Genomic DNA, 27,616 nt, shown 5'->3' on the forward strand with positions numbered 1-27,616 from the left:
GCAAATCATACATTATTACGATAGATAGATAGATAGATAGATAGATATACAATTTATTATAAAAGCATACATCTAGCTTACACATTTACCCAAATTATCATACGCCTTTTTAACCGAAGTTAATTTGGGTGTGTTTCTCCATCCCCAACGTCCCTGACGAGAGCGTTGCTCTCCTTGGCTGTGAACCGCTCCTGGCGCGCGCCTGGCAAATCCGCCGTTATAATAGGAATCCGCTTTAGAACAAGCGCGCCTGCTCTTAAAGGGAATGTGAGATGACGCTCTGATTGGTTTATTTCACGTTACGCCCAAACCACACCTATGAATAATGAAGCTACTTCAGACCAACCCATTTTAGATTTGCGCCTGGCGCAAGAGTCATTTATCCCGCCGGGAAAATAGCAACAGCGCCAAGACCCGCCCACAAAGTTACTTGCGCTTTGCGCTTTGACACTTGCGTTTCAGATCGTTAAAATAGGGCCCATTATCTTTATGAGCGCTGTCTCGGTGCTGTGGTGCGGTCGGAAACCAGATTGAAAATTGTCAAAGTATTCATTCGAGCTTAAGAATTTGTTCAGCTGATTGAAGACAACTTTTTCAATGATCTTGCCTATAAAAGGAAGATTTGAGATCGGTCTATAGTTGCTTAATATGGTCTTATCCAGATTGCTCTTTTTCAGGAGGGGCTTGACAACTGCAGTTTTCAGGGAGTATGGAAAACTCCCAGAGCGAAGTGAGACATTTACCACTTCTAGGAGATCTGCTTCTAAACTGTTTAACACACTTTTGAAAAATGATGTGGGAAGTGTGTCAAGAGCGCATGTTGATGTTTTAAGGTGCTTTACAGTTTCTTCCAAAATTTTGCCATCAATTTCTTTGAAATCAGACATAGTAACTACTTTCTCAGGTGGTTTGATCTGTCTGACCCCAGTGCAACTCAAGGATGTGCTGATCATCTTTCTGATATTACTGATTTTCTCAGAGAAGAAAGAAGCAAACTCACTACACTTGTTCTCTGAGAGCATTTCACTGGGAATCTGGCTTGGAGGGTTTGTCAGTCTCTCTACAGTAGCAAAAAGAGTGCGTGTGTTGTTTAAATTGCTGTTTATAATATTTGAGAAGAAAGTCTGTCTAGCTTTGCCTAGTTCCATATTGAAAGCATGAAGGCTGTCTTTGTAGATGTTATAATGGACTACAAGTTTACATAAGTTTGTCTTTTCATATTTTGCACTGCTGTTGAGTTTCTCCAAGGTGCTTTTTGTCTGCCACTCTTCTTCCTGACTTTAACAGGAGCAATATCATCAATTATACCTTTAACTTTTGAGTTAAAAGAATCAAGGAGAAAATCAACAGAGTCTGCAGATATGCTTGGTGTTAAGGATATAGCCTTGATAAATAGTACACTGGTGTTCTCATTTAAGCATCTCTTCTTGACAGACACAGATCTAGCTTCAGTGGCAGGAGAGATCAATATATCAAAGAAAATACAGAAATGATCAGACAGTGCTACATCCTTAATAACAATCAATGAAATGTTTAGACCCTTACTGATAAGTAAATCTAGAGTGTGTCCACGATTGTGTGTGGGTCCATGTACATGCTGAGTCAGATCAAAAGTTTTTAAAACAGTTTTGATTTCTTTAGCCATATTGTTTTCTGCATTATCTATGTGAATGTTAAAATCTCCTGCAATGGCAAAACAGTCAAACTCTGAGGTAATTGCTGATAACAGTTCTGTCAAGTCCTCAGCAAAGGCTGGAGAGTATTTTGGAGGCCTGTAAATAATGATAAGTAAAATGCGTGGAGCACCTTTCAACACAATACCCAGATATTCGAAAGAAGGGTAATTCCCAAATGATATTTGCTTACATTGATAGATATCTTTAAAAAGAGCAGCTAGACCCCCACCTCTCTTAACAGCTCTGCAGACACTCATAAAAGTAAAGTTCGGAGGGGCTGCTTCATTGAGGATTGTTGCACTGCAGCTGTCTTCTAGCCAGGTTTCATTTAGAAGCATAAAATCCAGGTTGTTTGTGGTTATTAAATCGTTGACTAGAAGTGATTTATTTTTAAGTGAATGAATGTTTAAAAGTGCTAACTTAACAGTCTTACTTTTTGTCCCCACATCAATCTTACTTTGACGTGTAATAGGCACCAGATTAGTTAGGTTTGCTGCACGGCTATTGAAGGCCTTAGACTTTCTATCTTGTAATAGAACAGCAATAGAGAAAGATACAGGCGCACTGGGTTCCCGCTTGTTCTGTAAACATTTGAGAAAGTTACTGTTATCAGAGCGGGGACCCAAAACACATCACTGGGAGCTGGTATCAGTTGTTTTTGGTTCACCTCGAGCAGATGGAGGAGGGTGTGGGCCCTGGCGTTGTGGCAGAGGCCGAAGAGCTCTTACAGGAGGGGGAGGGCGAGCTGGGCCCGCAGGCTTTGGTGCGGGTGGTAATGGTGCCTGTCGTTTTTTGGTTGGTATCTGGGGGCTTGCAGCAAAAGAGTGGGATAGTCTGGTTCCAGCATACACCAGTTCTTCCATTTTCTGTGAGAAACACAGTAGTGGCGATGCTGGGGAGAGGGATAGCGTGTCTGGTGAAAGGGGCTGTTGCTCTGGTGTTATAGGAGGTTGTGATATGCTGTCCTGGCTTCCCTGGCTGTTTTCCAGGAAGTCGTCCTTGGGTGCTGAATCTTCAAGCAGTTCTGATATGTCTCTCTGTGGGCAGGGCTCAGCTGAGATTGTGTCCGTGAGCTGAGGTTGTTGTGGCGGAGTGGTGTTATCATTGTCCTTGTGTGATATGTCAACCGCATGTCCATTTTGCTGCTGAAGTGAAGTCCCGTGGTCATTCATACTGTGTCCATGTGTGTGTGTGCCGTTCAGATTGAGTGGATTGGCACAAACTGTAGAAGGATGATTGAGGGAGAAGTAGAAATTGTCCTTTAACACTCTTGAACCAAGTTTGTTTGGGTGATGGCCATCCCGATGAAAAAGTTGTCTCTGACTCCAGAAAAGATTGAAATTGTCAATGAAGTTTACTCCTTTTATATTGCAGGTTTTTTGCAGCCATGTATTTAGGCCAAGCAACCGTGAAAACCTGTTTGTTCCTCTTGCTGGGAGTGGTCCACTGATGAATGTTTGAACTTTCAGTCTTTTAAGTGTTTCAAAAAGTTCATTGAAATCCTTCTTAAGGAGTTCTGACTGCTCTTTATGAATATCATTCTTCCCCACATGTATGATGAGTCGATTTGCAGTCTTATGTTTCATCAGAATGTTCTGAAGTTCCCTGTTTACATCAGAAGTTGTTGCTTGTGGAAGGCAGCATGTAGTTGTATCCCTGCCGCTAATGTTTCTGATTATCGAGTCCCCCACTATCAGAGTCATGGGCTCGGCTGCGCTCTGAGCTGAGTGCCGCTGTCTGCTCGACCTTGAGCGCCAGTTAGCATCAGTGTTAGCTACTGGCCCATTCAGTCTGTGTTCGATCATATTCATCACATTTGGGGATTCCTCATTTACATTCATTAGTACTTCAAATCTGTTCTCAAGATGTATAGGCGGTGGAAGAAGACCAATGTTTGCAATCCTTGTCAGAGCTGTATCTGGGGTAGAGGATGCTACTGCGGTAATATGTGATGCTCGTGACAATCTGATGTCTCGAGTGCCTTTGGGTCTAGCTCCCTGTTTGTGCCATCGATTAGTAAGTCGATCGGCTTGTTTCTCTACCTGTCGGGGAGCACTAGTTTCATGGGACTCACCGGTATGCTGAGGGTGTCCATGACGAAGCTCTGTTGTGTGCTCCGTCTGGTTTGGTGGTCCCGTAAGTAACTTTGTTTCGAGAACTGCAATCCTTTGTAAAAGTCTGTGGCAGTTAGTGCAGCAAGTAGATTCTTGAACCTGAAGAGGCATTTTCTCTCTTATCCGTATGAATGTAGGCAGTTGTGTTTTCCTTTCCCGGAATGTAAACTGGTCGGGTAAAAGAATTCTGCGTTTTTGTAGTAATCCAAACTTTGTTGTCTGAGCACTGTGCTGTTTGCTGAAGTTAAAATTAGATGATAAAAGGAAATAAAATATAAAATATAGGAGATAAAATGTAAAAGCGATAGAGCAAAGCGTGGAGCAGTAAGCAAGAGCGTCCGACCAGTAGCTGAGCAGTAGCTGAGTAGCACATACCTCAAGGCAAGAGACAACCACGAATGGAAAAAGCACAACATTGAGATTTCTTCTCAAAAATTGCCCTCAAACACACCCTCAAACCATGACCACAAAAAAGAGCACACCTTGGCACGGCTCAGCTTTGGGTTCTTTATCTTAAACATGATGGATGCAGTAAAAGAAGGTGATGGTGAGAGACTAATGAGGCTTTACAAGGTTGCCTTGCTTTTTTACAAAGCTATGGGCACAGCAACTATGCCTACAGTACTTTTCTACTCACACTGCAGGTGAATGCGTCTTTGAGCCCTTGCATGGCTCACAGTGTTACGTGGGACAGGTTTTGGAACAGCAGGGGAGGGAAGGGGAGAAACATCCCCCTAGATCTTCACCTTGAACACATGAACAATTTCCTAAAGTCATTTCCAAAGGGTCTTGGACCAAACCTGTCTGAACAATCAGCGCACAGAGTCAGCCAATCTATCGGAGTCCTGAAGGAAATGATGGACAATGTGGATGCTGATTTGGGTGTCAAAAGGCCAACTGGCACCCATCATGCAGAGCAGCAGATTCTCAATGTTTTAACTCTGGTTAATGTTTTCAGGGAGAGTCAGCGTACCAGAGATACCTGGGGCCCGTTCTTCGTACGTTGCTTAAAACATCCGAGATCAAATGAGACATACAAGATGATATTATCGTGCTAATCATGATCCGGCTAATTGGGTTCTTCGAACACACCTGTTCTTTATGATTAGTATAGCTGGATTGAGTTATCTGAGATAATTGCGCGTTCATGCGCTGGTTTAAAAGGGGATATGTATCGATAGTAGAAACATTGATCAGCAACGCTGCTATTGGCTGTTCAGCGTGCAAGAGCGCGCTCAGTTTTTCTCCTCAGCAGAGCAAGAACTAATAGTCGAAGTTTATTCGGAATTTTAATGTTTAATCAAAACGCCAGGGAACACAAAGTCTGCAAAAGCCAGGAGAGAGGGCTGGCAAAAAGTAGCAGACAATTTAAATCCGTTAGAAGTGGCCATGTTAGATGTTTTTATCACTTATTAGCCTATATTTTTGTATTTTAATAATTGCATAATTACTTTGTTCATTGTAATGTCAGAGTCACCACACTAGAACATGGGAACAAATAAAAGTGAAGTACAAAAATATTCTACATTGTCATTTTTAGTTATATTATAAAAGGCACTGTTAAATAAATGATTGTCTGTTTATAAAAGCAACCAAGAAAAAGGCAAAAAAAAAAAGAAAAAAAAAAAGAAAAGATCTTAGTAGCCTACACTGTAAAATAATTTTTGCTGCATTAAATTAAGGCCCTATAGTCATTTCAACTGTTAAATCTTGAGTAATGTTAAATTGCTTTGACTTGTGAAAGTGAAAACTGATAAACTTATGTTAATGTAAAAATATTTTGCCATGAGTTATTGATCACATTTTTCCCGAGTGTAGTTCATTGTAATGACATTGTGTTTTCCTCTTTTGTGCACTTTTACATAATACACCAACACTTGTATCTGTTCCCAAGAAAGTGGAGGCTGAAATATGTGCAGTAAGTGGACATTTTCTAACTTTCCAAAGGAAAGAAAGTATAAGACTTTGTAATGTCCATTTGTTTCCATTGCACTGGACAGTGAATAAAACCTCTCAGATAACTGTCATATGGAAGAACTAGCCTACCTGCAAGTGCATAAATAACTTTACTTAATTTATACTTGTATGCTTTATGGCTGCAATATAAGTTGCAGGATTCCACATCTACAGAAAGGCCAACAGAAGAGTCTGCACAGACAGAGGAGACATAGGCCTATAAGTGGGCAGTGTATAGCCAACTTTTCCTTTTTAGCATGAGGCATGTGTCTAATATCTCTTGTTGCAGACACTTGACCACTGGCTTTTCTTTACAAAGAACAATTGAAATAAAACTCAAGGAACTAAGCATATTTGTCTATTAAACATTTAACATTTAATGAAAAGTTTTTTTTTTTTTTTTTGTGGCAATGTTGTGTAATATGGCACATGCAACAATGTCACAGGCCCTGTCAGGTGTGCAACCCTCAGACTTTTCAGACACTGAAATCTTCCCTTTAGCCAAAGTTCATTTCATTGTGTGCCCTTGTCCTGGAGCTGCATTGTAACTGGTTTGGGTCAGGGAATGGGGTCATAAAACACCTGTCTGCAGGCAGGAACATGTCATAATCACCTATGAAAAAATGCAGTTCTGTTAGGATCAGCATAAGTGTATGTAATACAGTGAGCTTGATATTTAATTGTGGAACTTTCCTTACCACTTTCAAATAATGTTCATAAATGTGAATCTCTGAAAATTCTTAAGTCATGCACAGATCCTGGCCATTTTGCTTTCACATTTGTGATATGGAAGATTTTAATCAACTGCCTTTTTTTAATTTTATATAATATTACTAATCTGGAATATTAAGAATCACAATAGTAACTGGGCTGCACATTTACATTGTGAATCCCCTTTCTGTTCACATAATCCCCTTCATTGAGGCCTTGATGGCAGTCTGGTCTAGCCTATAGTCTATGGTACCAATCACGTTAGTGAAGCCTGAGTGACATATACTGTAATCAGCATGGTCATGATTGCATGATCTTCATAAAAAATTATGATATCCTAAAAAAAAAAAAACTGCTTTAAAAAAAACTGCTTTACAACATTGGGTCTTAAGTGGCTTGGAAATGCCACAAAAAAAACTAAAACTGTTTTTTAAACCTAAAAGCGCCAGGTAAACTCCGAATGACACGACAGACAGCACTTTCCATCAAGTTCTCCAAAAAAGTAAAGTAAAGGAAAGAGCCACTCGCAAATAATCTTAGGGCAATGCAAACAGTTTGTGCTTAAAGCCCGACTCCGACAAGTCGAAAATAAATGATAAATGTGCGTTTCCAACAAATGAATAATGTAAACGACAATCTCACGAGTCACGAGAAAAAATATATATCTCAGAAAGTGCACTATCGCGCTGCGCTGGACTTCCCGTATCAGCTCCGCTTATGAAGCCGCAGTCTAATCCTGTTAACATGAAATAAGCTGCTCCCGAGCAGGTTTAAGCTTGCGCACCTGTTGCTATGACAGCAAGTCCAGGATGAGCGTCGAAGAACCAAACAATCCAAGATCATGCCAAATCGCCAACAATCATATCCAGCTAACTGAGTTAGCGACGTACGAAGAACGGGCCCCTGGTAGACAATTCAATGCGTTCCCTGTCTTTGATAAAAGACTGCTAGCCAGGATCAAATACAAGGAACTATTGCAATAGATGAGGATAAAAATCAAGTAATGGAGGAATATGCAAATCTAACTAACATGTTAGGGTGTGTTTGTTATAAGAAAATACCATGTGTGTGTATGACTCTCACTCTCTTTGTACCCCTTGAATTAAACAGGCCCTGACAACCCACCACACACACACACACACACATACTGGTTTCCATGCTGAATGGGGACCAACTTTATGATCATCACTTGTGGGGACCACCCTTTCTAAAGGTTCTAGAGGTAAGAAAAAAATTAGGGATACTTACCATAGCTTTGATAACTTATACACGCCTTCAGATATCTGAATTGATGAAGTAATGATTTGACCATGCGTTATGGGGACTTTTGAAAAATCGAGTTGACATGTCTTATAGGGACCAACTTTGCATAATATTTGCATAATTCACACAACCTCCCATTAGATTTGTGGGGACCTAATTTGCATAATTCACACAACCTCCTATTTGATTTGTGGGGACTTAATTTGCATAATTCACACAACTTCCCCTTTTGATTTGTGGGGACCTAGATAGAACAAGAAATATATTACTAATGACAAATAATAGGCATTTATACGAAGTAATTCCTCAGATTGCATTTGTCCATTTGCCCTTAAAAAAAATGGGTTCAATCTACAACCAAGCTTCACTCTTGCATAGAACACCTATGGCCAGTTTCACAGACCAGCCTTAAGATAGTCTCAGACTAAAGTGTGTGTTTAAGCCGTTTTAACTGAAAGCACATCTTAAATTAAGTCCTTTGTGTCCAAGTGCCATTGTTTTGTCTCAAGATGCACACCAGTAATGCTTATTTCTAAGACACGTTTATAAAAGCTACTTAAATGTCCTAACTGAACTAAAGGCCTAATCCTGGTTTAATCTAAATCCTGTCTGTGAAACCAGGCCCTAGTGTTGTGCTTGTAATCATCTCCTCAACATGCAGAATATTTGTTTGGATCGATTGATTGTTCTTACAATTGATTGGAATATTAGTGTGATTGAAGTGGATTATATGTGAATGGAGAACTTTTTCACTGCAACAAAGGACTGCATGCAAGTAATGAATTATTGTCTGGATATTTTCCAACCCATTTCATACCCACAGGTAAAACATTTAAACCTTTCCACTTCAAACTATTCTTTCTATAATTGTAATTTTTTCGGCCAACCTCCCAGCATCAGCTGCTACTCATTCACCTGATACTTATAAAAAATAAAACAAAATCTACTACTAATTGAGCTTCAACACATTTATTCACTACTAATAAATGTAAAACTTTACGGTCTTCAAATCGCGGTTCTTCAGTGCTTCTGGTTCAGCTTTTAAACATTTGTCACAGTCGCTCTTTGCTTGTACAATGAACGATGTGATGAATGTGATGAATCGCTTCATGTGCCTTTCCACCGCCTGCACCTCTGTCTGCTGCCAGGGTGTCTTCTGGGTACTTTTACCTAAAAGTGGACAGAAAAAACAATTGAAATGATAAAGTGTGTGCTGGAATTCCAATCCGAAGTTCTGAATCCTATTATCAGTATTTATTAGGTCTGGTTATTACAGTTTTTCTCAGTCGCTTTGGTGCATTTCTCACATCACTATTTACATTTGCACAACAGTTAAAGCAGTTCTCAGAACAATTAGTACAAACTGCAAAACCTAGTTGATAACCTGCAAAAGCGTATCACTTGCTCAAAATGGATAGCTCATTCCTCAAAAGCAAGTATTCATGTCAATGAAAGTGTCAGTGTCATCAAGATGAAAAGTCCTGACACCATTGTTTATGAACAAGATAGTCAAATGGCTTGGTTATGTTTTCATTATGACAGTTTATTCTGTAAATGTTTTCCATTGCAAAAAAGTCAGATCTTGGTAACACTACCTGTACATGCTCAAGATAGCACTATATACTATTTGAACAGCCATTTGAAAAATACAGTAAAGTTACACATTACTGTATTTAGTGAGGTAACAGAGTACAAGACACTGAATATGTATGTTTCACATTTTTACTGCATATGCTCTTTGCAATTCTAATTTGTTCACAGCATTGTGCAAATGAAATAAATACAGCTATGCATAGAGCTATGCACAACTGTAAACAATATTGCAGTACATATTGGAACTGAACATACAACATACAGTACATAGTACTGTAATCATTCATGCACATCCAGATGTTCCTCATCAGTGAAAGCTGAGATTCACCTGAGAGAAATTATTCAATTTAGGAGGCATTTTCAGAAAAATAATAATAATAATAATAATAATAATAATAATAATTTAAAAAAAAGTGTAAAATTTGCTTGACAGATTGATAACTAGTTCAACATTTTTGTATGTAATGACTCAAGCAATGAAATGAGGACTATTAGTTTTATATGGAATGACTATTCAGCATTCACAAGTATAGTTAATTTTGACTGACATGACAAGCAAATGATAATGTTATATAACAGCAGAGAGTTGTATGAAAGCAATAGATGCATGTCCAAAAGCATTTGCAGTTTGTTGGAAGGAATGAGAAACTGCTACTATGATGTGCACAAATGACTAAATGTTGTGGAGGTTGAACTAACTGTTGTGCAAATGTAAATAGTGATGTGAGAAATGCACCAAAGCGACTATTATTATTATTATTATTTATTAGGTCTTTTATTATTATTATTTATTAGGTCTTTTATTAGTCGGTTAGTCGCAGGACATACAGGCGCCGGCGCGATCATTTAACTTTCAATACTCTTATCTGTATGAATAAAAGGACAGAGTAATGCAAACTGTAAAGGTTCAACTCTTATTTCTGTAAACTCACAATAACTACAAAATGTTGTGCTTTGTAAAATAATGAAAACAATCAGGATGTGCTTTCTGCTGTCTCAGTGAACTTGAGCATCACAGAAATGAGCCGAAACTCAGCGTATACTCGCCTCACACCAGGGTGGGAATTATACCGCGGCCACGGCCGCCGTTGCCCTACACTTTGGCCTTCATGCCCCGTGAAAAAAAAATCATCGTACGGCCACAGTGGCCTGTGTGCCCTGGCCCTGTCCAAGTTCCATGTATAAAGCGGAGTGGAGCGGGAGCGAGCGGGGAGCGCGAGCGGGCGGATCTTGGACAGAGCGCAGAGCGGCAATTTCAAAAGGACAGAGCGTCGCCCTATTTCCCGCTCCAGTTTCGCTCCGCTCACACCACGAGTCTGAAGCATGCTTAGTCAAGCCTGACCCTGAATCCATCTGTCTTGCACAGTCATCAACAGTAGACTATTTTCAGTCAAAACTCAGCTCAATAATGGAGTTCAAAAACTCCAAACCATTATGTAGCCTACTATTAATAAGTCGCTCCGGAGTATAAATCGCAACAGTCAAAAAATGCGCCATGAAGAAGAAAAAACACATACAGTATAGGCCTAGCCTAAGTCGCACTGGACTATAAGTCGCATTTATTTAGAAATTTATTTCACAAAAAAAAAAAAACACAATGTTACAGACAAGTATAGCCTACTTGCCTCACAGACCTGAGACATATATATAAAGCTTGAAATGTCTACTTTTAAACAGAACAATTCAAAACGAAAGAAAACAGACTTCTCTCTTATGTAATCCGTATGAAATGTGCAATTCTCTCTGGCGCGTTCACTACTGCGAAGATCGCGAGTCAGCATCTTTCCAGCCGACACAGACATAAAAAAAATAAAAAACTGGTTTATTAGTAAACAATTAAAATGTCTCCTGCTATATTTTACATATTCATAATCATTAATTTTGCCGGTTCGTTGTGACAGCTTTTAGGTGCTTTATTGGCAGCAGCGCCACCCTTACATCGCATCAGCACCGAAAACATAGAGATTCTTTTCTTTTGGGGGCATTTTGTTTGTGGTCAGACTTTCTCAGTTGTTTTTAGGCGCGATGTTAGAGGATGCTGCTAATAAAGTTGCTAGTAGGCCCACACATTGGATTCACGTTTATTATTATAGGCTAAAAAAAATACCCCAGGTTTTATGCCGTTCGTATCATTTTATTTTGTTGTATTTATCCGCCACACCTTTAAGGCCGGTCCGTGAAAATATTGTCTGATATTAAACCGATCTGTGGCGCAAAAAAGCTTGGGGACCGCTACAAGTGATATACATGTAGATTTTTTTCCTTTTTTGGAGTGAGCGGGGGGCGATTTGAGTGGAGCGCGAAGCAAACTGCGTTGAGCGCTGAGCAATAATGATTGTGAGGGTGTATACCTTCTGGATGGAATGGTTCTCTCTCTCACACTCACATGATATAGAGGACTGAATGAATATTTTGAATGCTTTTATTGGCATTTGTGTTGTTTCTGAATGCTTTTATTGGCATTTATGTTGTTTCTATTGTTGTGTGAGGGTGTATACCTTCTGGATGTAATGGCGCTCTCTCTCTCTCTCTCATTAAAAAATGTTTTTTTTTATTAAAAAAGTCATAATCCATGTCTTATTCCAAATTAGGATGTTATGGTATCAATCTGAATGGGAAAACCATCGAATTGTACTCAATGGCCTTTGTGCCCTGTCATATGGCCTTGGTGCCCCTAAAAAAAAAAGAAAAGGTGGAGGCCAAATGGCCTTGCCCCTAAAATTACATAATTCCCACCCTGCCTCACACACACACACACGTGAGAAATATATCTATAGAAAGCTTGAAATGTCTGCTTTTAAACGAATCAATTCAAGTGGAAAATAAATACTCAGATTATGTAATCCGTATGAAATGCGAGTCACTGCGGAGATGACGAGTCTGTATCATCGACTTAATCTCTGCAGCCGAGAATATCAATAAATTATTACAATGTTTGTTTAGACAGTCTCCTTCTGACACAAGACACACTCAATCATTATTTTTGCCGGTGCGCTGCGGAACTTTAAGTGTGCGCTTGATCGCTAATTAGGCTATGTATTATATAGGCAATTAAAGGCTCATTATTATGAGTTATGGCTTATTAATATAAAAATGCGATTAGTTGACTAATAGCTTAATGAACGACTACTAGTCGACTAGAAAAAAAAAAAACTTTAGTCGAGGGCAGCCCTAGTATTTATGTCAGCATCTATATTGCAAGAGAAATTAATTTGCACTCTACCTATAAATAGAATTACACTGTCAATCAAACAGTGATTTTTACATTCAGTCACTTGGCCTGAAATGATCATTGGAGAAAAGGAAAATATATTAGGATCAATGTCTTGGCTGCAAGTTATTTTTATGCATCCATCCACTCAAACTGCTCCAGGGGTTAGGCTAGTTATTACTGATTCGGTGTTTTCATTTTTAGAACAGCTACAGTTCCTACTAGTGCCACAAAACACCTAGTAGATTCTAGCATCAACCAAGTAACCCTCTAAACAACTACAGATGGGTTCCTGAGCAACATGACTGTCAATCTCCCTCGGACTGGGGCTCCATGCAAGATCTCACCTCGTGGGGTCTCAATGATCCTAAGAAAGGTGAGAAATCAGCCCAGAACTACACGGGAGGAGCTGGTCAATGACCTAAAAAGAGCTGTGACCACCGTTTCCAAGGTTACTGTTGGTAATACACTAAGACGTCATGGTTTGAAATCATGCATGGCACGGAAGGTTCCCCTGCTTAAACCAGCACATGTCAAGGCCCGTCTTAAGTTTGCCAATGACCATTTGGATGATCCAGAGGAGTCATGGGAGAAAGTCATGTGATCAGATGAGACCAAAATAGAACTTTTTGGTCATAATTCCACTAAACGTGTTTGGAGGAAGAAGAATGATGAGTACCATCCCAAGAACACCATCCCTACTGTGAAGCATGGGGGTGGTAGCATCATGCTTTGGGGGTGTTTTTCTGCACATGGGACAGGGCGACTGCACTGTATTAAGGAGAGGATGACTGGGGCCATGTATTGCGAGATTTTGGGGAACAACCTCCTTCCCTCAGTTATGTAGTCAAATGATATGTAGATGAGGATCTGCATAGTAAAACTAGGCGTCGTAAGCTCCACATATGGTTATTTCGGGTGGAGATGCATGTACGCACAATCTTCCGCTGACTGGGATTTATAAAGTGAATTCTGCGCAGGTTCTGGCGTACGCACGGTTTTATAAGTCTGAATATTTTTTTGCGTACGCCATTTTTGGCTTTCGGGCGCACGTACACTTTTAGTAAGGTTCCTACGCACAGTTTTATAAATGAGGCCCCTGGTCTGAGATCTGGGTGTTAAAGTGCTCCTAAAGGGTCTAATTTAGTCTAAGAAATGTGTAAAGAGTTCACCTTTGGAAGAAGGCCTCACAGCACTGGCTCCTGTAGGCATCTCTTCATCTGATGGTGGTCTGGGTCTCTTGGGTGGTGGCGGCATGTCATTCCTCTTGGTAGGAGGAAGTGCCACCTCTGCTGATGGTTCTATGGAAAATAATCAAAGTTCAACATTTTCAGAAAGATACAATTTAAATGTACTATAGAATGCTGACAATACACTGTTATTTGTCACACTTATGCACTAATTATTTAAAATCATTAAAGTACAATAAACCCTAAACCTGTGCAATTGTTCATTATTGCAAGTATAATTGAACTACATCTTTCCAGCAGACATTTAATCAAATATAAGTGCAAGTAAATTGAGTATAACCATTTTATTTCATGTCTTAATCATCTGACATGATTCGTTTTGTGCCATGACACAACCAACACGAGAAGAGAGCAGATCAGCTAGTGTTTTATGAAAAATGAAAAATGTACAAGTTTCTCCTATGAAATATATTTTTTATGGTAGTAAACTCACAAAAAAATATTCACTCCAGAATGAATGTTTAGTGTAATTTAGTTGAAGAATAGCTTGGAGGCATTTGATTCATTACACAATGAGCCGTTTCGTCAAAAAAAAAAACATTTGTTCAGCATACTAAAGCATCTTCTTTAATGTTGGCTATGATGTTAGAACAATATTTTTGTCTGTCAGGTCTTCACAAGTTACGTGACTGAAAATTATGAATAACTGCAAAATGTAATAGTGTATTTTGACAGTAATACAAACCGTCAACAGTAGATGAACAGTGTCCCTCTTGTATGCTCCCGTCTTCCTCATCACAGTCAATAACGTTTCTGTGGAAGTTCAAAGTACAGCTTAACAATGGTATATAATGGATCATAAACACCTGGTATACGAATAGATGGTAGGGGTGTAACGGTTCACAAAATTTACGTTTCAGTTCAATACGATACACTTGTGTCACGGTTCGGTACGTTTTTGATACAGCAAAAAGAAAAAAAATGCCAGAGTAATTTCCTTGATTTAATTTTTTTATTCTTTTTTTTATTAAAACTAACATCATAAAGTATGATTTTTTTTTACTTTGAGCAATTCTGGAGCTATAATTGACTCTTCTTAGGAGCATATAAAACAAAACGCTCCTTGGAAAAAGTGAAATGTAATATTGTAGTAGTTATAAACAAAGGTTTATTTTAGTTCAGATTAACATTTGAGGGCAGCAATTGTATTTACAATGTCAAGTCAAGTCATCTTCATTTATATAGCGCTTTTAACAATGTAGATTGTCTCAAAGCAGCTTTACAGAGATAAGCTTATAATTTAAGGTAACAGAGATTGTTTCGGCTTTACAGCAGAGTTAAGTTATTTCCATCTAAAGTTAGTTTTGATTGATTTGCTTCCGTCGCAACGATCAAGCAATGTAGCCGCTAAGACGACACCATTCCCTCTACACAGACTTTAAACGCGAACCTGTGAGAAACGCTGATGGCGTTCACATGCGCATTTAGAATGGGTTCTATAGTTATGTGCGTTTGAATATACGCAGGTTTGGAATTCCCTACAAGCCAAGCCTAAACAAAGTACTTGTCTTTCCTTATAAATTTTGATAAAGAATTTTATTTTATTTTGTTGCTTTGGGGTAGGAACGCGAAACGAACAACGCCTTTCCCGACAACGCCTTATCTGTAGAGTGGTAGTGGGATCCTCCATAGGGAGAGACTAGTTGGCACTTCAGCACTGCGTTGTCATCGGTCCAGGCGAAAGTCATTCGTCAGATCTGGATACGGCCTGGATCCGGCAGGCTGCAGGAAAACCTCGGGATAAACACAGACACTAAAATTAGCGTAGATGCCATTCTTCTCATGATGTAACGAGTACATCAGGATTTTTGGGAAGTGTTCCCGAAAGCTAGGTCAAAGAGATGTGTCTTTAGTCTAGCTTTGAACTGACAGAGTGTGTCTGCTTCCCGGACAATGGTAGGAAGACTGTTCCAGAGTTTTGGTGCTAAATAGGAAAAGGATCTACCGCCAGCAGTCGATTTTGATATTCTAGGTATTAGTAACTGGCCGGAATTTTGAGATCGCAATAGACGTGACGGACTATAATGCGTTAAGAGCTCGCTCAAGTACTGCGGAGCTAAACCATTTAGTGCTTTGTAAGTGATCAGCAATATTTTAAAATTTATGCGATGTTTAATAGGGAGCCAATGCAGTTTTGACAGAACCGGGCTAATATGGTCATACTTCCTGGTTCTAGTAAGAACTCGAGCTGCTGCGTTTTGGACCAGCTGTAGTTTGTTTATTAAGCGTGCAGGACAACCACCCAGTAGAGCATTACAATAATCTAGCCTTGAGGTCATGAACGCATGAACTAATTGTTCCGCATTTGTCAATGAGAGCATATGGTGTAATTTAGATATATTTTTAAATGGAAAAATGCAGTTTTACAGATACTAGACACGTGACTTTCAAATGAAAGATTGGTATCAAAGAGCACACCCAGGTTCCTAACCGACGACGAAGACTTAACAGAGCAGCCATCAAGTGTTAGACAGTATTCTAGGTTATTACGTGAGGAAGTTTTTTGTCCAATAATTAGAAACTCTGTTTTTTCAGAATTTAGAAGTAGGAAATTACGAGTCATCCAATTTTTTTATATCCGCTATGCATTCCGTTCATTTTGTGAATTGATAAGTTTCGTTAGGTTTTGAAGAAATATAGAGCTGAGTATCATCGGCATAACAGTGAAAGCTAATGCCATGTTTCCTAATGATTTCTCCTAATGGTAGCATGTACAGAGTGAACAGCAGCGGTCCTAGTACTGAGCCTTGTGGTACGCCATACTGAACTTGTGATCGATGAGACATCTCATCATTTACTGCTACAAACTGATAACGGTCAGATAAGTATGATTTAAACCATGCTAGTGCATTTCCACTAATGCCAACATAATGTTCTAATCTATTTAAAAGAACGTTGTGGTCAATGGTGTCAAATGCAGCACTAAGATCGAGTAACACTAATAGAGAGATACAACCACGATCGGATGATAAGAGCAAATCATTTGTGACTCTAACGAGAGCTGTCTCGGTACTATGGTACGGTCTAAATCCTGAATGGAAATCCTCGCAGAGATCATTTCTTTCAAGAAAGGAACACAGTTGTGAGGATACTGCCTTTTCTAATATCTTTGACAGAAAAGGTAGATTCGAGATCGGCCTATAATTGACTAATTCTGTAGGATCAAGTTGCGTTTTTTTAACAAGCGGTTTAATCATAGCCAGCTTAAAGGTTTTTGGTACGTATCCTAGAGACAAAGACGAATTAATGATATTAAGAAGAGGATCTATGACCTCTGGAAGTATTTCTTTCAGTAGCTTAGTTGGTATAGGGTCTAACATACATGTTGTAGATTTAGATGATTTAATGAGTTTAGTAAATTCTTCCTCTCCTATATCAACGAATTAATCCAATTTTTCCTCAGGGAGACTACAATGCACTGCCTGATGCGATACTGTAGTAGACGGTTGCATAGTTATAATTTTGTCCCTGATATTATCAATCTTATAAGTGAAGAAGTTCATAAAATCATTACTGCTGTGTTGCTTGGAAACTTCGGTGCTTGAAGCTTTATTTTTCGTTAGTTTAGCCACCGTTTCAAATAAATACCTAGGATTATGTTTATTTTCTTCTAATAGGGTTGAAAAATAAGCAGATCTAGCAGCTTTTAAAGCCTCTCTGTAAGTAATTGAGCTCTCCTTCCATGAAATGCGAAATACCTCTAGTTTTGTTTTCTTCCAGTTGCGCTCCATTTTTCTGGCTGCTCTCTTAAGGGCCTGAGTGTGCTCGTTGTACCACGGCGTTGGACTATTTTCTTTAATCTTCTTTAAGCGCAACGGAGCAACTGTGTCTAAAGTGCTGGAAAAGAGAGAGTTAAACATTTCTGTTGTAATATCGAGTTTATTTTAATGTCAAAATAAAACCAACGTAATGTTACTTGAAGGCATTATAGCCTACTATTCCTGCCAAACTTCCATGGTTGCAGTTAGTGTTACTACAGTAAATCCATGGTAAATCCATCTGTGGACACCGGATAGTTCATTTATGGCACAATGTTTCTCCTGGTTTCCACGTCAGAGCTGTTTGAACCGTTAATAACGGAGAAATGTGAATGTTTCTCACAAGATCTCTCAGCGATGTTATTACTTCTGTGGCGAATTCAAATGATTTCTTTACTGGATCTCTTATTAGCGCTGTGTAGTAACAGTGTCGTATGATCATGATCAGCTTGCGCTGCACTGGTCCAAACTGATAAACGGTCCGTCAACCACACAATAACGAGCAGTTTCGTTCCGCTTGCATTACGTTTGCCATTTGACGTTGGACAATGTTGTGGTCGCGCCGGCGTCTCTTACATAACGAGAGCGCTTGCCACACGCGACCCGCCTACATTTGAAATAACGAAATTTTGGTCGGCAGGAAAAATGGTCCAACGAACCGTTCGGTTTGAAAATGCGTACCGAACACAGAACCGAAAGCATCGTACCAAACAGTTCAATACGAATACGTGTATCGTTACACCCCTAATAGATGGTAAACAGAAAATCAAACAGAAAATCAAACAAAAGTCAAATAAAATACCACACCATCAGGATCTATCCCAATTTCATCCAAGTTCTTGCCATGGAACTCAGCTAATCTTCCTTGCTCAAGAGCCATTAGAACTTTGCTGATCTTGGCAAGTTGCAGGGTCTTCTCAGGGAGTCGATAGAACTCATGATGGATTCTTATGTCGTGTCCAAGAAAGTTTGCCAGCTGGTCCATCTCGGTGTCAGTCATATTCAGCACTGTTGAAAGGGTTGCGGCATGCTTTCGCAGTCTTGTAGATGTCAGTGACTTGGGACACTTTGCGTCACACACCTTTGCAAAGCCACGGAGGCAGTCTGACCCTCGAAAATATGTCATGGCTTCTGGTCTTGCAAACATATAGGAATTGTCTTTCAGAACCCCACAAGCCTCTCTCTGCTTAACAAGGAGTTCTAAGGCACATAGCATTTTTGAAGTCAGAAGAATTGGAACTGGTCGACCACGCTTCCCCCTTGCGATAACCCTTGTGAAGTGTCTGCAGAGATTGTTTTCCACTTCAGAGAGTGCCCAGTCCACATCCTCATGTGGATCAGAAGTGTCTCTTGATAGAAATGCAGACAAAGGCATGCTCGAAACCACTCCTTCCCTGCGCCGGTTAAAGAGAATCATCTGGGCTAGACACACCTTTGCCAGAAAAAAAAACAATTATTCCTGTCCAGCAAACCTTGCTCACACACACATCTTGATTAAAACCAGCTTCATGAGGACCTTTCACACACAACGTTATATTTCCTTATGGGGACTAGTTTCATCATATTCAACACACAAGTTTGAACTCAAACACTGACTGAAAGTGTGTTGTGGGGACGTCGTGAGTGTCCATTTTAAAGCAACAATTAACCTAGAAAATAAATCCCTGTGAAGGATAAAACTGGCCCTAAATACTCCACTAGCACTAAACTACAGGACACATGTCGTTACATGGTTTAATGTACTAATTTACACCAGATACGCATCAAAATATGCCTAAAAATCACTAAACCATGACAAAGAGAGACAGTAGACCTAAATCTTTAGTGATGAATGTGAACGTACCTGTTGAGGAGAGTTGATCTGAGCAGATTCATCATCCATCTGAGTCTCTGACTGGAGAGAAGGATCAGAAGCACTCGCTGCGCTGGTTTTAATGGCAACGCTGGTTATCTGTAAGAGACAACATTCATAATGACAAGATATTAGAACATGGAAACACAAGAGAGAAATCTGAAGCAGATACCACATGATTTCAGAGAAATAGACAAATCAACTTCATCTAAAACATTTATTCCTGTCCAGTCAACCCCTGTCTGCGCTCACACACATCTGGATAAAACCCGGCTTCATGGGGACCTTTCACACACCTTCATGGGGACCTTTCACACACAATGTTATAGTTCCTTATGGGGACTAGTTTCATCAAATTCAACACATGAGTTTGAACTCAAACACTGACTGAAAGTGTGTTGTGGGGACGTCGTGAGTGTCCATTTTAAAGCAACAATTAACCTAGAAAATAATTCCCTGTGAAGGATAAAACTGGCCCTAAATACTCCACTAGCACTAAACTACAGGACACATGTCGTTACACGGTTTAATGTACTAATTTACACCAGATACGCATCAAAATATGCCTAAAAATCACTAAACCATGACAAAGAGAGACAGTAGACCTAAATCTTTAGTGATGAATGTGAACGTACCTGTTGAGGAGAGTTGATCTGAGCAGATTCATCATCCATCTGAGTCTCTGACTGGAGAGAAGGATCAGAAGCACTCGCTGCGCTGGTTTTAATGGCAACGCTGGTTATCTGTAAGAGACAACATTCATAATGACAAGATATTAGAACATGGAAACACAAGAGAAAAATTTGAAGCAGATACCACATGATTTTATAAAAAGAGACAAATCAACTTCATCTAAAACATTTATTCCTGTCCAGTCAACCCCTGTCTGCGCTCACGCACATCTGGATAAAACCCGGCTTCATGGGGACCTTTCACACACCTTCATGGGGACCTTTCACACACAATGTCATAGTTCCTTATGGGGACTAGTTTCATCAAATTCAACACATGAGTTTGAACTCAAACACTGACTGAAAGTGTGTTGTGGGGACGTCGTGAGTGTCCATTTTAAAGCAACAATTAACCTAGAAAATAATTCCCTGTGAAGGATAAAACTGGCCCTAAATACTCCACTAGCACTAAACTACAGGACACATGTCGTTACACGGTTTAATGTACTAATTTACACCAGATACGCATCAAAATATGCCTAAAAATCACTAAACCATGACAAAGAGAGACAGTAGACCTAAATCTTTAGTGATGAATGTGAACGTACCTGTTGAGGAGAGTTGATCTGAGCAGATTCATCATCCATCTGAGTCTCTGACTGGAGAGAAGGATCAGAAGCACTCGCTGCGCTGGTTTTAATGGCAACGCTGGTTATCTGTAAGAGACAACATTCATAATGACAAGATATTAGAACATGGAAACACAAGAGAGAAATCTGAAGCAGATACCACATGATTTCAGAGAAATAGACAAATCAACTTCATCTAAAACATTTATTCCTGTCTAGTCAACCCCTGTCTGCGCTCACACACATCTGGATAAAACCCGGCTTCATGGGGACCTTTCACACACAATGTCATAGTTCCTTATGGGGACTAGTTTCATCAAATTCAACACATGAGTTTGAACTCAAACACTGACTGAAAGTGTGTTGTGGGGACGTCGTGAGTGTCCATTTTAAAGCAACAATTAACCTAGAAAATAATTCCCTGTGAAGGATAAAACTGGCCCTAAATACTCCACTAGCACTAAACTACAGGACACATGTCGTTACACGGTTTAATGTACTAATTTACACCAGATACGCATCAAAATATGCCTAAAAATCACTAAACCATGACAAAGAGAGACAGTAGACCTAAATCTTTAGTGATGAATGTGAACGTACCTGTTGAGGAGAGTTGATCTGAGCAGATTCATCATCCATCTGAGTCTCTGACTGGAGAGAAGGATCAGAAGCACTCGCTGCGCTGGTTTTAATGGCAACGCTGGTTATCTGTAAGAGACAACATTCATAATGACAAGATATTAGAACATGGAAACACAAGAGAGAAATCTGAAGCAGATACCACATGATTTCAGAGAAATAGACAAATCAACTTCATCTAAAACATTTATTCCTGTCTAGTCAACCCCTGTCTGCGCTCACACACATCTGGATAAAACCCGGCTTCATGGGGACCTTTCACACACCTTCATGGGGACCTTTCACACACAATGTTATAGTTCCTTATGGGGACTAGTTTCATCAAATTCAACACATGAGTTTGAACTCAAACACTGACTGAAAGTGTGTTGTGGGGACGTCGTGAGTGTCCATTTTAAAGCAACAATTAACCTAGAAAATAAATCCTTATGAAGGATAAAACTGGCCCTAAATACTCCACTAGCACTAAACTACAGGACACATGTCGTTACACGGTTTAATGTACTAATTTACACCAGATACGCATCAAAATATGCCTAAAAATCACTAAACCATGACAAAGAGAGACAGTAGACCTAAATCTTTAGTGATGAATGTGAACGTACCTGTTGAGGAGAGTTGATCTGAGCAGATTCATCATCCATCTGAGTCTCTGACTGGAGAGAAGGATCAGAAGCACTCGCTGCGCTGGTTTTAATGGCAACGCTGGTTATCTGTAAGAGACAACATTCATAATGACAAGATATTAGAACATGGAAACACAAGAGAGAAATTTGAAGCAGATACCACATGATTTTATAGAAAGAGACAAATCAACTTCATCTAAAACATTTATTCCTGTCCAGTCAACCCCTGTCTGCGCTCACACACATCTGGATAAAACCCGGCTTCATGGGGACCTGTCACACACCTTCATGGGGACCTTTCACACACAACGTTATAGTTCCTTATGGGGACTAGTTTCACCAAATTCAACACATGAGTTTGAACTCAAACACTGACTGAAAGTGTGTTGTGGGGACTTCGTGAGTGTCCATTTTAAAGCAACAATTAACCTAGAAAATAATTCCCTGTGAAGGATAAAACTGGCCCTAAATACTCCACTAGCACTAAACTACAGGACACATGTCGTTACACGGTTTAATGTACTAATTTACACCAGATACGCATCAAAATATGCCTAAAAATCACTAAACCATGACAAAGAGAGACAGTAGACCTAAATCTTTAGTGATGAATGTGAACGTACCTGTTGAGGAGAGTTGATCTGAGCAGATTCATCATCCATCTGAGTCTCTGACTGGAGAGAAGGATCAGAAGCACTCGCTGCACTGGTTTTAATGGCAACGCTGGTTATCTGTAAGAGACAACATTCATAATGACAAGATATTAGAACATGGAAACACAAGAGAGAAATCTGAAGCAGATACCACAGGATTTCAGAGAAATAGACAAATCAACTTCATCTAAAACATTTATTCCTGTCCAGTCAACCCCTGTCTGCGCTCACACACATCTGGATAAAACCCGGCTTCATGGGGACCTTTCACACACCTTCATGGGGACCTTTCACACACCACGTTATAGTTCCTTATGGGGACTAGTTTCATCAAATTCAACACACAAGTTTTAAGTCAAACACTGACTGAAAGTGTGTTGTGGGGACGTCGTGACTGTCCATTTTAAAGCAACAATTAATCCAGAAAAAAATCCCTGTGAAGGATAAAACTGGCCCTAAATACTCCACTAGCACTAACCTACTGGACACATGTCGTTACACGGTTTAATTTACTAATTTACACCAGATACGCATCAAAATATGCTTAAAAATCACTAAACCATGACAAAGAGAGACAGTAGACCTAAATCTTTAGTGATGAATGTAGGGATGCACCGATCCGATACTCAGTATCGGAATCGGCTCCGATACTGCCATTTTTGGCGGATCGGGTATCGGTCAGACAAGGCCGATCCAAATCCGATATTGTGCGTATACTATTCAGTGTTATTGTTAAGCCCCACAAACATTATAAAGCACCATAAGTTTTCGTGCACAATATTTTAAGTGTTCTGAAGCCATTATACAGTATAATGTGAGATATAAATTAATATTTAAGTGTTAAATTCAAGATCACGTAAACGTTTCCCTCAGCTGCGGCTGTCAATCATTCTTCATTCAGCACTCAAACAGCGCGTCGCGTCCGGTTATGACAGAACACACGATGAAACTCTCTCCAAGATGATTCAATGTTACTATTATTATACTTGATCTGTAGATAAAGGTCTATGGTTTCACATAAAACAACTTTATCTTGCTGGACTTTATTGCTGTACCTTAATCATGTTACTTTCCACCGGGTGTCTGTTAGATCACAACAGTAGAGTAAAGTCAGGTACTATTTGTTCTTCACGCGCACAGTAACTGAAATTTAAAAGAAAATGCTGAATAGACTATTGCATAGATAGATACTGTATAATACACTATGCATCATATGTATTTTCTTTGTGCTTTAAACTTTTCAATGCGGACTCGACGCGCTGCGCGCTGTGACTCATGTTGCTTCAAGAGCATCATTCTGCGCTCGGGATGCGCATAAGCGCTGTGGGCCACACTGTATTGGAGCCTTTCATATCGTAATACAGGGACGCAATGAAAGATTATTAATAGCCGTTCTTGTCCTGTCCTATCTATTATGTTGCTACCTTATTAAACAGCTGTGCTATACATTTAAAAAATGTCTCAATTTTATAGTAGGATATAAAATAATTGCTATTTTTATCTTGTTTTTCATGAATGTATTTTACAACAATACAAAGAGCAATGTGTAAAGTTTTACCAGATTTAGTGTTACACTTATTGTCTCTAATTTGTTCTCCACTAAACATTTTTTTCACAAAATGTTCAGATTTTATACAATTAATTGTGCACTCGTGATTTTTCTAGACTAAATTTTATTGCTGAATTATCCACTAATCTAGTTTATAATAGCATTTATGTCAGATTATGATCATATATTTTTTGTTGGTGTTTTTCTTTTTTTTCAGTTCTTATCAGTTTAACACAGAGTAATAGAAATTCTACTTGATTAAAAAAAAACTGCGCTGGTATCGGTACGGATCGGTATCGGCCGATACTCAGAATTTTTGGTATCGGATCGGTTCTGAAAAAATGGTATCGTTGCATCCCTAGATGAATGTGAACGTACCTGTTGAGGAGAGTTGATCTGAGCAGATTCATCATCCATCTGAGTCTCTGACTGGAGAGAAGGATCAGAAGCACTCGCTGCACTGGTTTTAATGGCAACGCTGGTTATCTGTAAGAGACAACATTCATAATGACAAGATATTAGAACATGGAAACACAAGAGATAAATCTGAAGCAGATACCACATGATTTCAGAATTAAAAAAAAAAAAAAAAAATACAAAAACATTTACAATTAAAACATGTCTTCATTTTACATAGTTAATCTTTAGTTTATTTTTGTGATTACATTTCACCCATAAGTTGCAATAAGGCCATTGCATGCCACACATAACTTGCAGAAAGAAAAGTGGCCTAAGACTGTACCACCTCACTCTTTAAATGTATAAATTTTAGGGGTGGGGTAGAAACACTGACCTAAAACGTAACTTAACTTATCATTTATAGACATGATTAGATTCATAGATTTCTAATAGATTCAAATTATAATCTATTCAACCAACAACTTGCTTAACATGTTGCAACAATGATATATTCTGTACACAGTGTGCTTTGCAACATACTTGTGTTCTCCAAGGGTAGTCTTCTCCTCCATAATCATAGGCAATTTCTTCTCCTTCTTTAATGTCATCCAGGGCAAACAGACAAAGGTGAGGCTTTCCATTGACGTCAGTTTTCTTCATCTTACAATTTGGATATTTGTGGTCATCAATAACGATCCGCCGAAACGATCCATCTTCTCTTGAGGCATCAATACTTAAATATGAAAGCATGAGAAAAGGATGAATACAAGTATTACAATATACCACCCCAAATCAGTGTCTTTTTTTACTATAGTTTAGCACAGGGTTTCTCAAACTCAGTCCTGGAGGGCCACTGTCCTGCACAGTTTAGCTCCAAAACTGATCAAACACACCTAGCTGTGAGTTTCTAGTGATCCTGAAGACATTGATTAGTTTGCTCAGGTGTGTTTGATCAGGGTTGGAGCTAAACTGTGCAGGACAGTGGCCCTGCAGGACTGAGTTTGAGAGACCCTGGTTTAGCATAAGGAATATGGTGCAACTTGACTTCTTACCACCATGTTTTCCCTCGCCAAATGAAATCAAACATAAATGCAGCACAGGATGCGTGGTAACATGTTCTTCTTCTCTGCAGCTCTGCATCATTTATCATATCTCCCCTGTACTCAAAATCACCTTTGCAAAAGGCACCCTTTGCGAATAGACCACGTCCTGCAAAATACAGAATTTTTTTTTTTTCACCAAAAATAAAATCTTATAGATAAAGGATGCCAAATACACAAAAAGACATCAATAGTTGGCAGCAGTATGGTTAGGACATGCATATGATGGTAAATATTAAATGATAAATCACACCACCTTACCTTTCACTGGATTGATATACTTCACATCTAATTTGAATGTTTTGTCAGTCTTCGAAACAACATGATGCATGGCATCCTTAAGGGGGCTGATTCGTGGTGGCATTTCAAACTGAGAGAAAAAAAATTGTAATAAATAATAGTGTGAAAATGGGGAGACATGCAGAATTAAACTAGCATGTTCAATAAGTAGATAAGAATGTTATTGTAATGTAACACTGCATTACAATGATATCGTATGTATCAATGTAAGACAAGAAATCAGAACTCAAGGATATCACATTTATTGACTAACTTACTAGCCTTGAGGGCATAAACTCAACATTTTCACTTAGGCTCTAATCTCTCACAAAACCAACATCTATATAATCCCAGGTAGCCTTGACAATTAACTACTTATTTGGCTCTTAACCTAACTACTCTTTTGAACGATCTCGCCATACAAACCCCAGTTTATTTTAAGTTACTGTCATAATTAAAACAAAGTTTATTCATTTAAAGCTACTTACCATTTCAGTGTTTTTATTTTTGCCTAACGTTACTTAATTGCTCTGTTAACGATATCAATACTAAAAGTCAAACACAAGTGTGATATTCCTCCCCCTCACCCTGTCCTGACAAGTAATAAAACATAACATTACCTTTAATTTAAAGTAGAAAATAATCTACTGTCCAGCACGCGAACTAGACAGAAACAGACTTAATAACCCAATTCCTTCATTAGCAATCAATCAGACTAAACACCTGACGACACTTTTCAGTTGAAATGAAGTACTTAACATTACATTGTATGATTTTGTGATCGCTTATTGGAAAAACACAAAAACACGTCAGGCCACACTTAGCCTCAACAATTAGCACTAACTAGCTAGCAGCTAACGTTAGCCCGCTGCCTAATCTAATTAACCTAACTGGTTTCATACATATGTGCTTAACGTACCTTGAGCTTCACTTTTATCCTCTGCAGAAGTTTAGATCCTTAGTTGGCATCTCCAGTAAATAATCTTCTTCTTTGTCTTCCGTGTACAGTATCAATTTAATACTTATATTTTCAAGTTGTTGTTGAATTCCTTCCTTATGAGGACCCGGAAGTGGGCGGTACTCAACCATAATTGGAAAATGTGTGTGTGGAGAAGTGAGTGCATTACCAGCCAAAAATGTTTGGGGGCGCAGCTGAGCACACACTTCACACACTCACACTACCTCATAATCGTGTGTTATGGGCCAATGCTGAAACTCCGCCCAGCACCTTCAGAATAGTTCCTCTATTCAATTCAATGGGTCATCCTTATGGGGACCTGATTTTTGGTCCCCACAACGCAAGAGGTCCCCATTACGTGACTGTGTAAACAGATTCTTGTCCCCACAACGTGATAAATACCAACTCACACACACACACACACACACACACACACACACACACACACACACACACAAAAACAACTCTCTCTCTCTCTCTCTGCTTTTGGCTGTCCTTCTGTGAACTCTCTGCTATGAAAGAATTCATTCTGAATGTATCATTATTTTTCATTTCTTACATTATGCTTTTTGAACGAACAATGCATGACTGCATTTAGCTTGGTGTCTTATTTGCTTTCCCTACCTGGCAAGAGCATACATATTGTGGATTTTAATGAGCTTTTGTTTATTCTTAAGAGTGTGTACACCTATTAATCTGTAATTAATAAAATTATTTTTACTTTTTCAA

General features: G+C 39.2%; 1 protein-coding gene across 5 annotated transcripts; it reads right to left on the bottom strand.

Moving 5' to 3' along the window:
* Positions 1–8,673: 8,673 nt before the first annotated feature.
* Positions 8,674–27,329, bottom strand: LOC307169525 (uncharacterized protein). 5 transcript variants are annotated; one of them, XM_079890221.1, is made up of 15 exons: positions 26,849–27,329; positions 25,912–26,020; positions 25,603–25,759; positions 25,091–25,283; positions 24,530–24,637; positions 22,573–22,680; positions 21,929–22,036; positions 21,285–21,392; positions 20,664–20,771; positions 20,020–20,127; positions 19,376–19,483; positions 18,340–18,964; positions 14,460–14,527; positions 13,697–13,825; positions 8,674–8,890 (listed from the first exon to the last, which is right to left on the bottom strand). In XM_079890221.1, exons 2-14 carry the CDS (start codon positions 26,012–26,014, stop codon positions 13,712–13,714), a joined length of 2,016 nt encoding a protein of 671 aa, XP_079746347.1. In that variant the 5' UTR covers positions 26,015–26,020; positions 26,849–27,329; the 3' UTR covers positions 8,674–8,890; positions 13,697–13,711. The 5 variants fall into 5 exon arrangements, with proteins under 5 accessions (XP_079746347.1, XP_079746346.1, XP_079746348.1 ...); XM_079890220.1 differs by having other exon boundaries at positions 25,912–27,329; XM_079890222.1 differs by lacking the exon at positions 19,376–19,483 and having other exon boundaries at positions 26,849–27,327.
* Positions 27,330–27,616: the final 287 nt, after the last annotated feature.

The sequence above is a fragment of the Squalius cephalus genome, assembly GCF_949319135.1.
Source record: "Squalius cephalus genome assembly, chromosome: 13".
In the NCBI taxonomy this organism is placed as follows: domain Eukaryota; kingdom Metazoa; phylum Chordata; class Actinopteri; order Cypriniformes; family Leuciscidae; genus Squalius; species Squalius cephalus.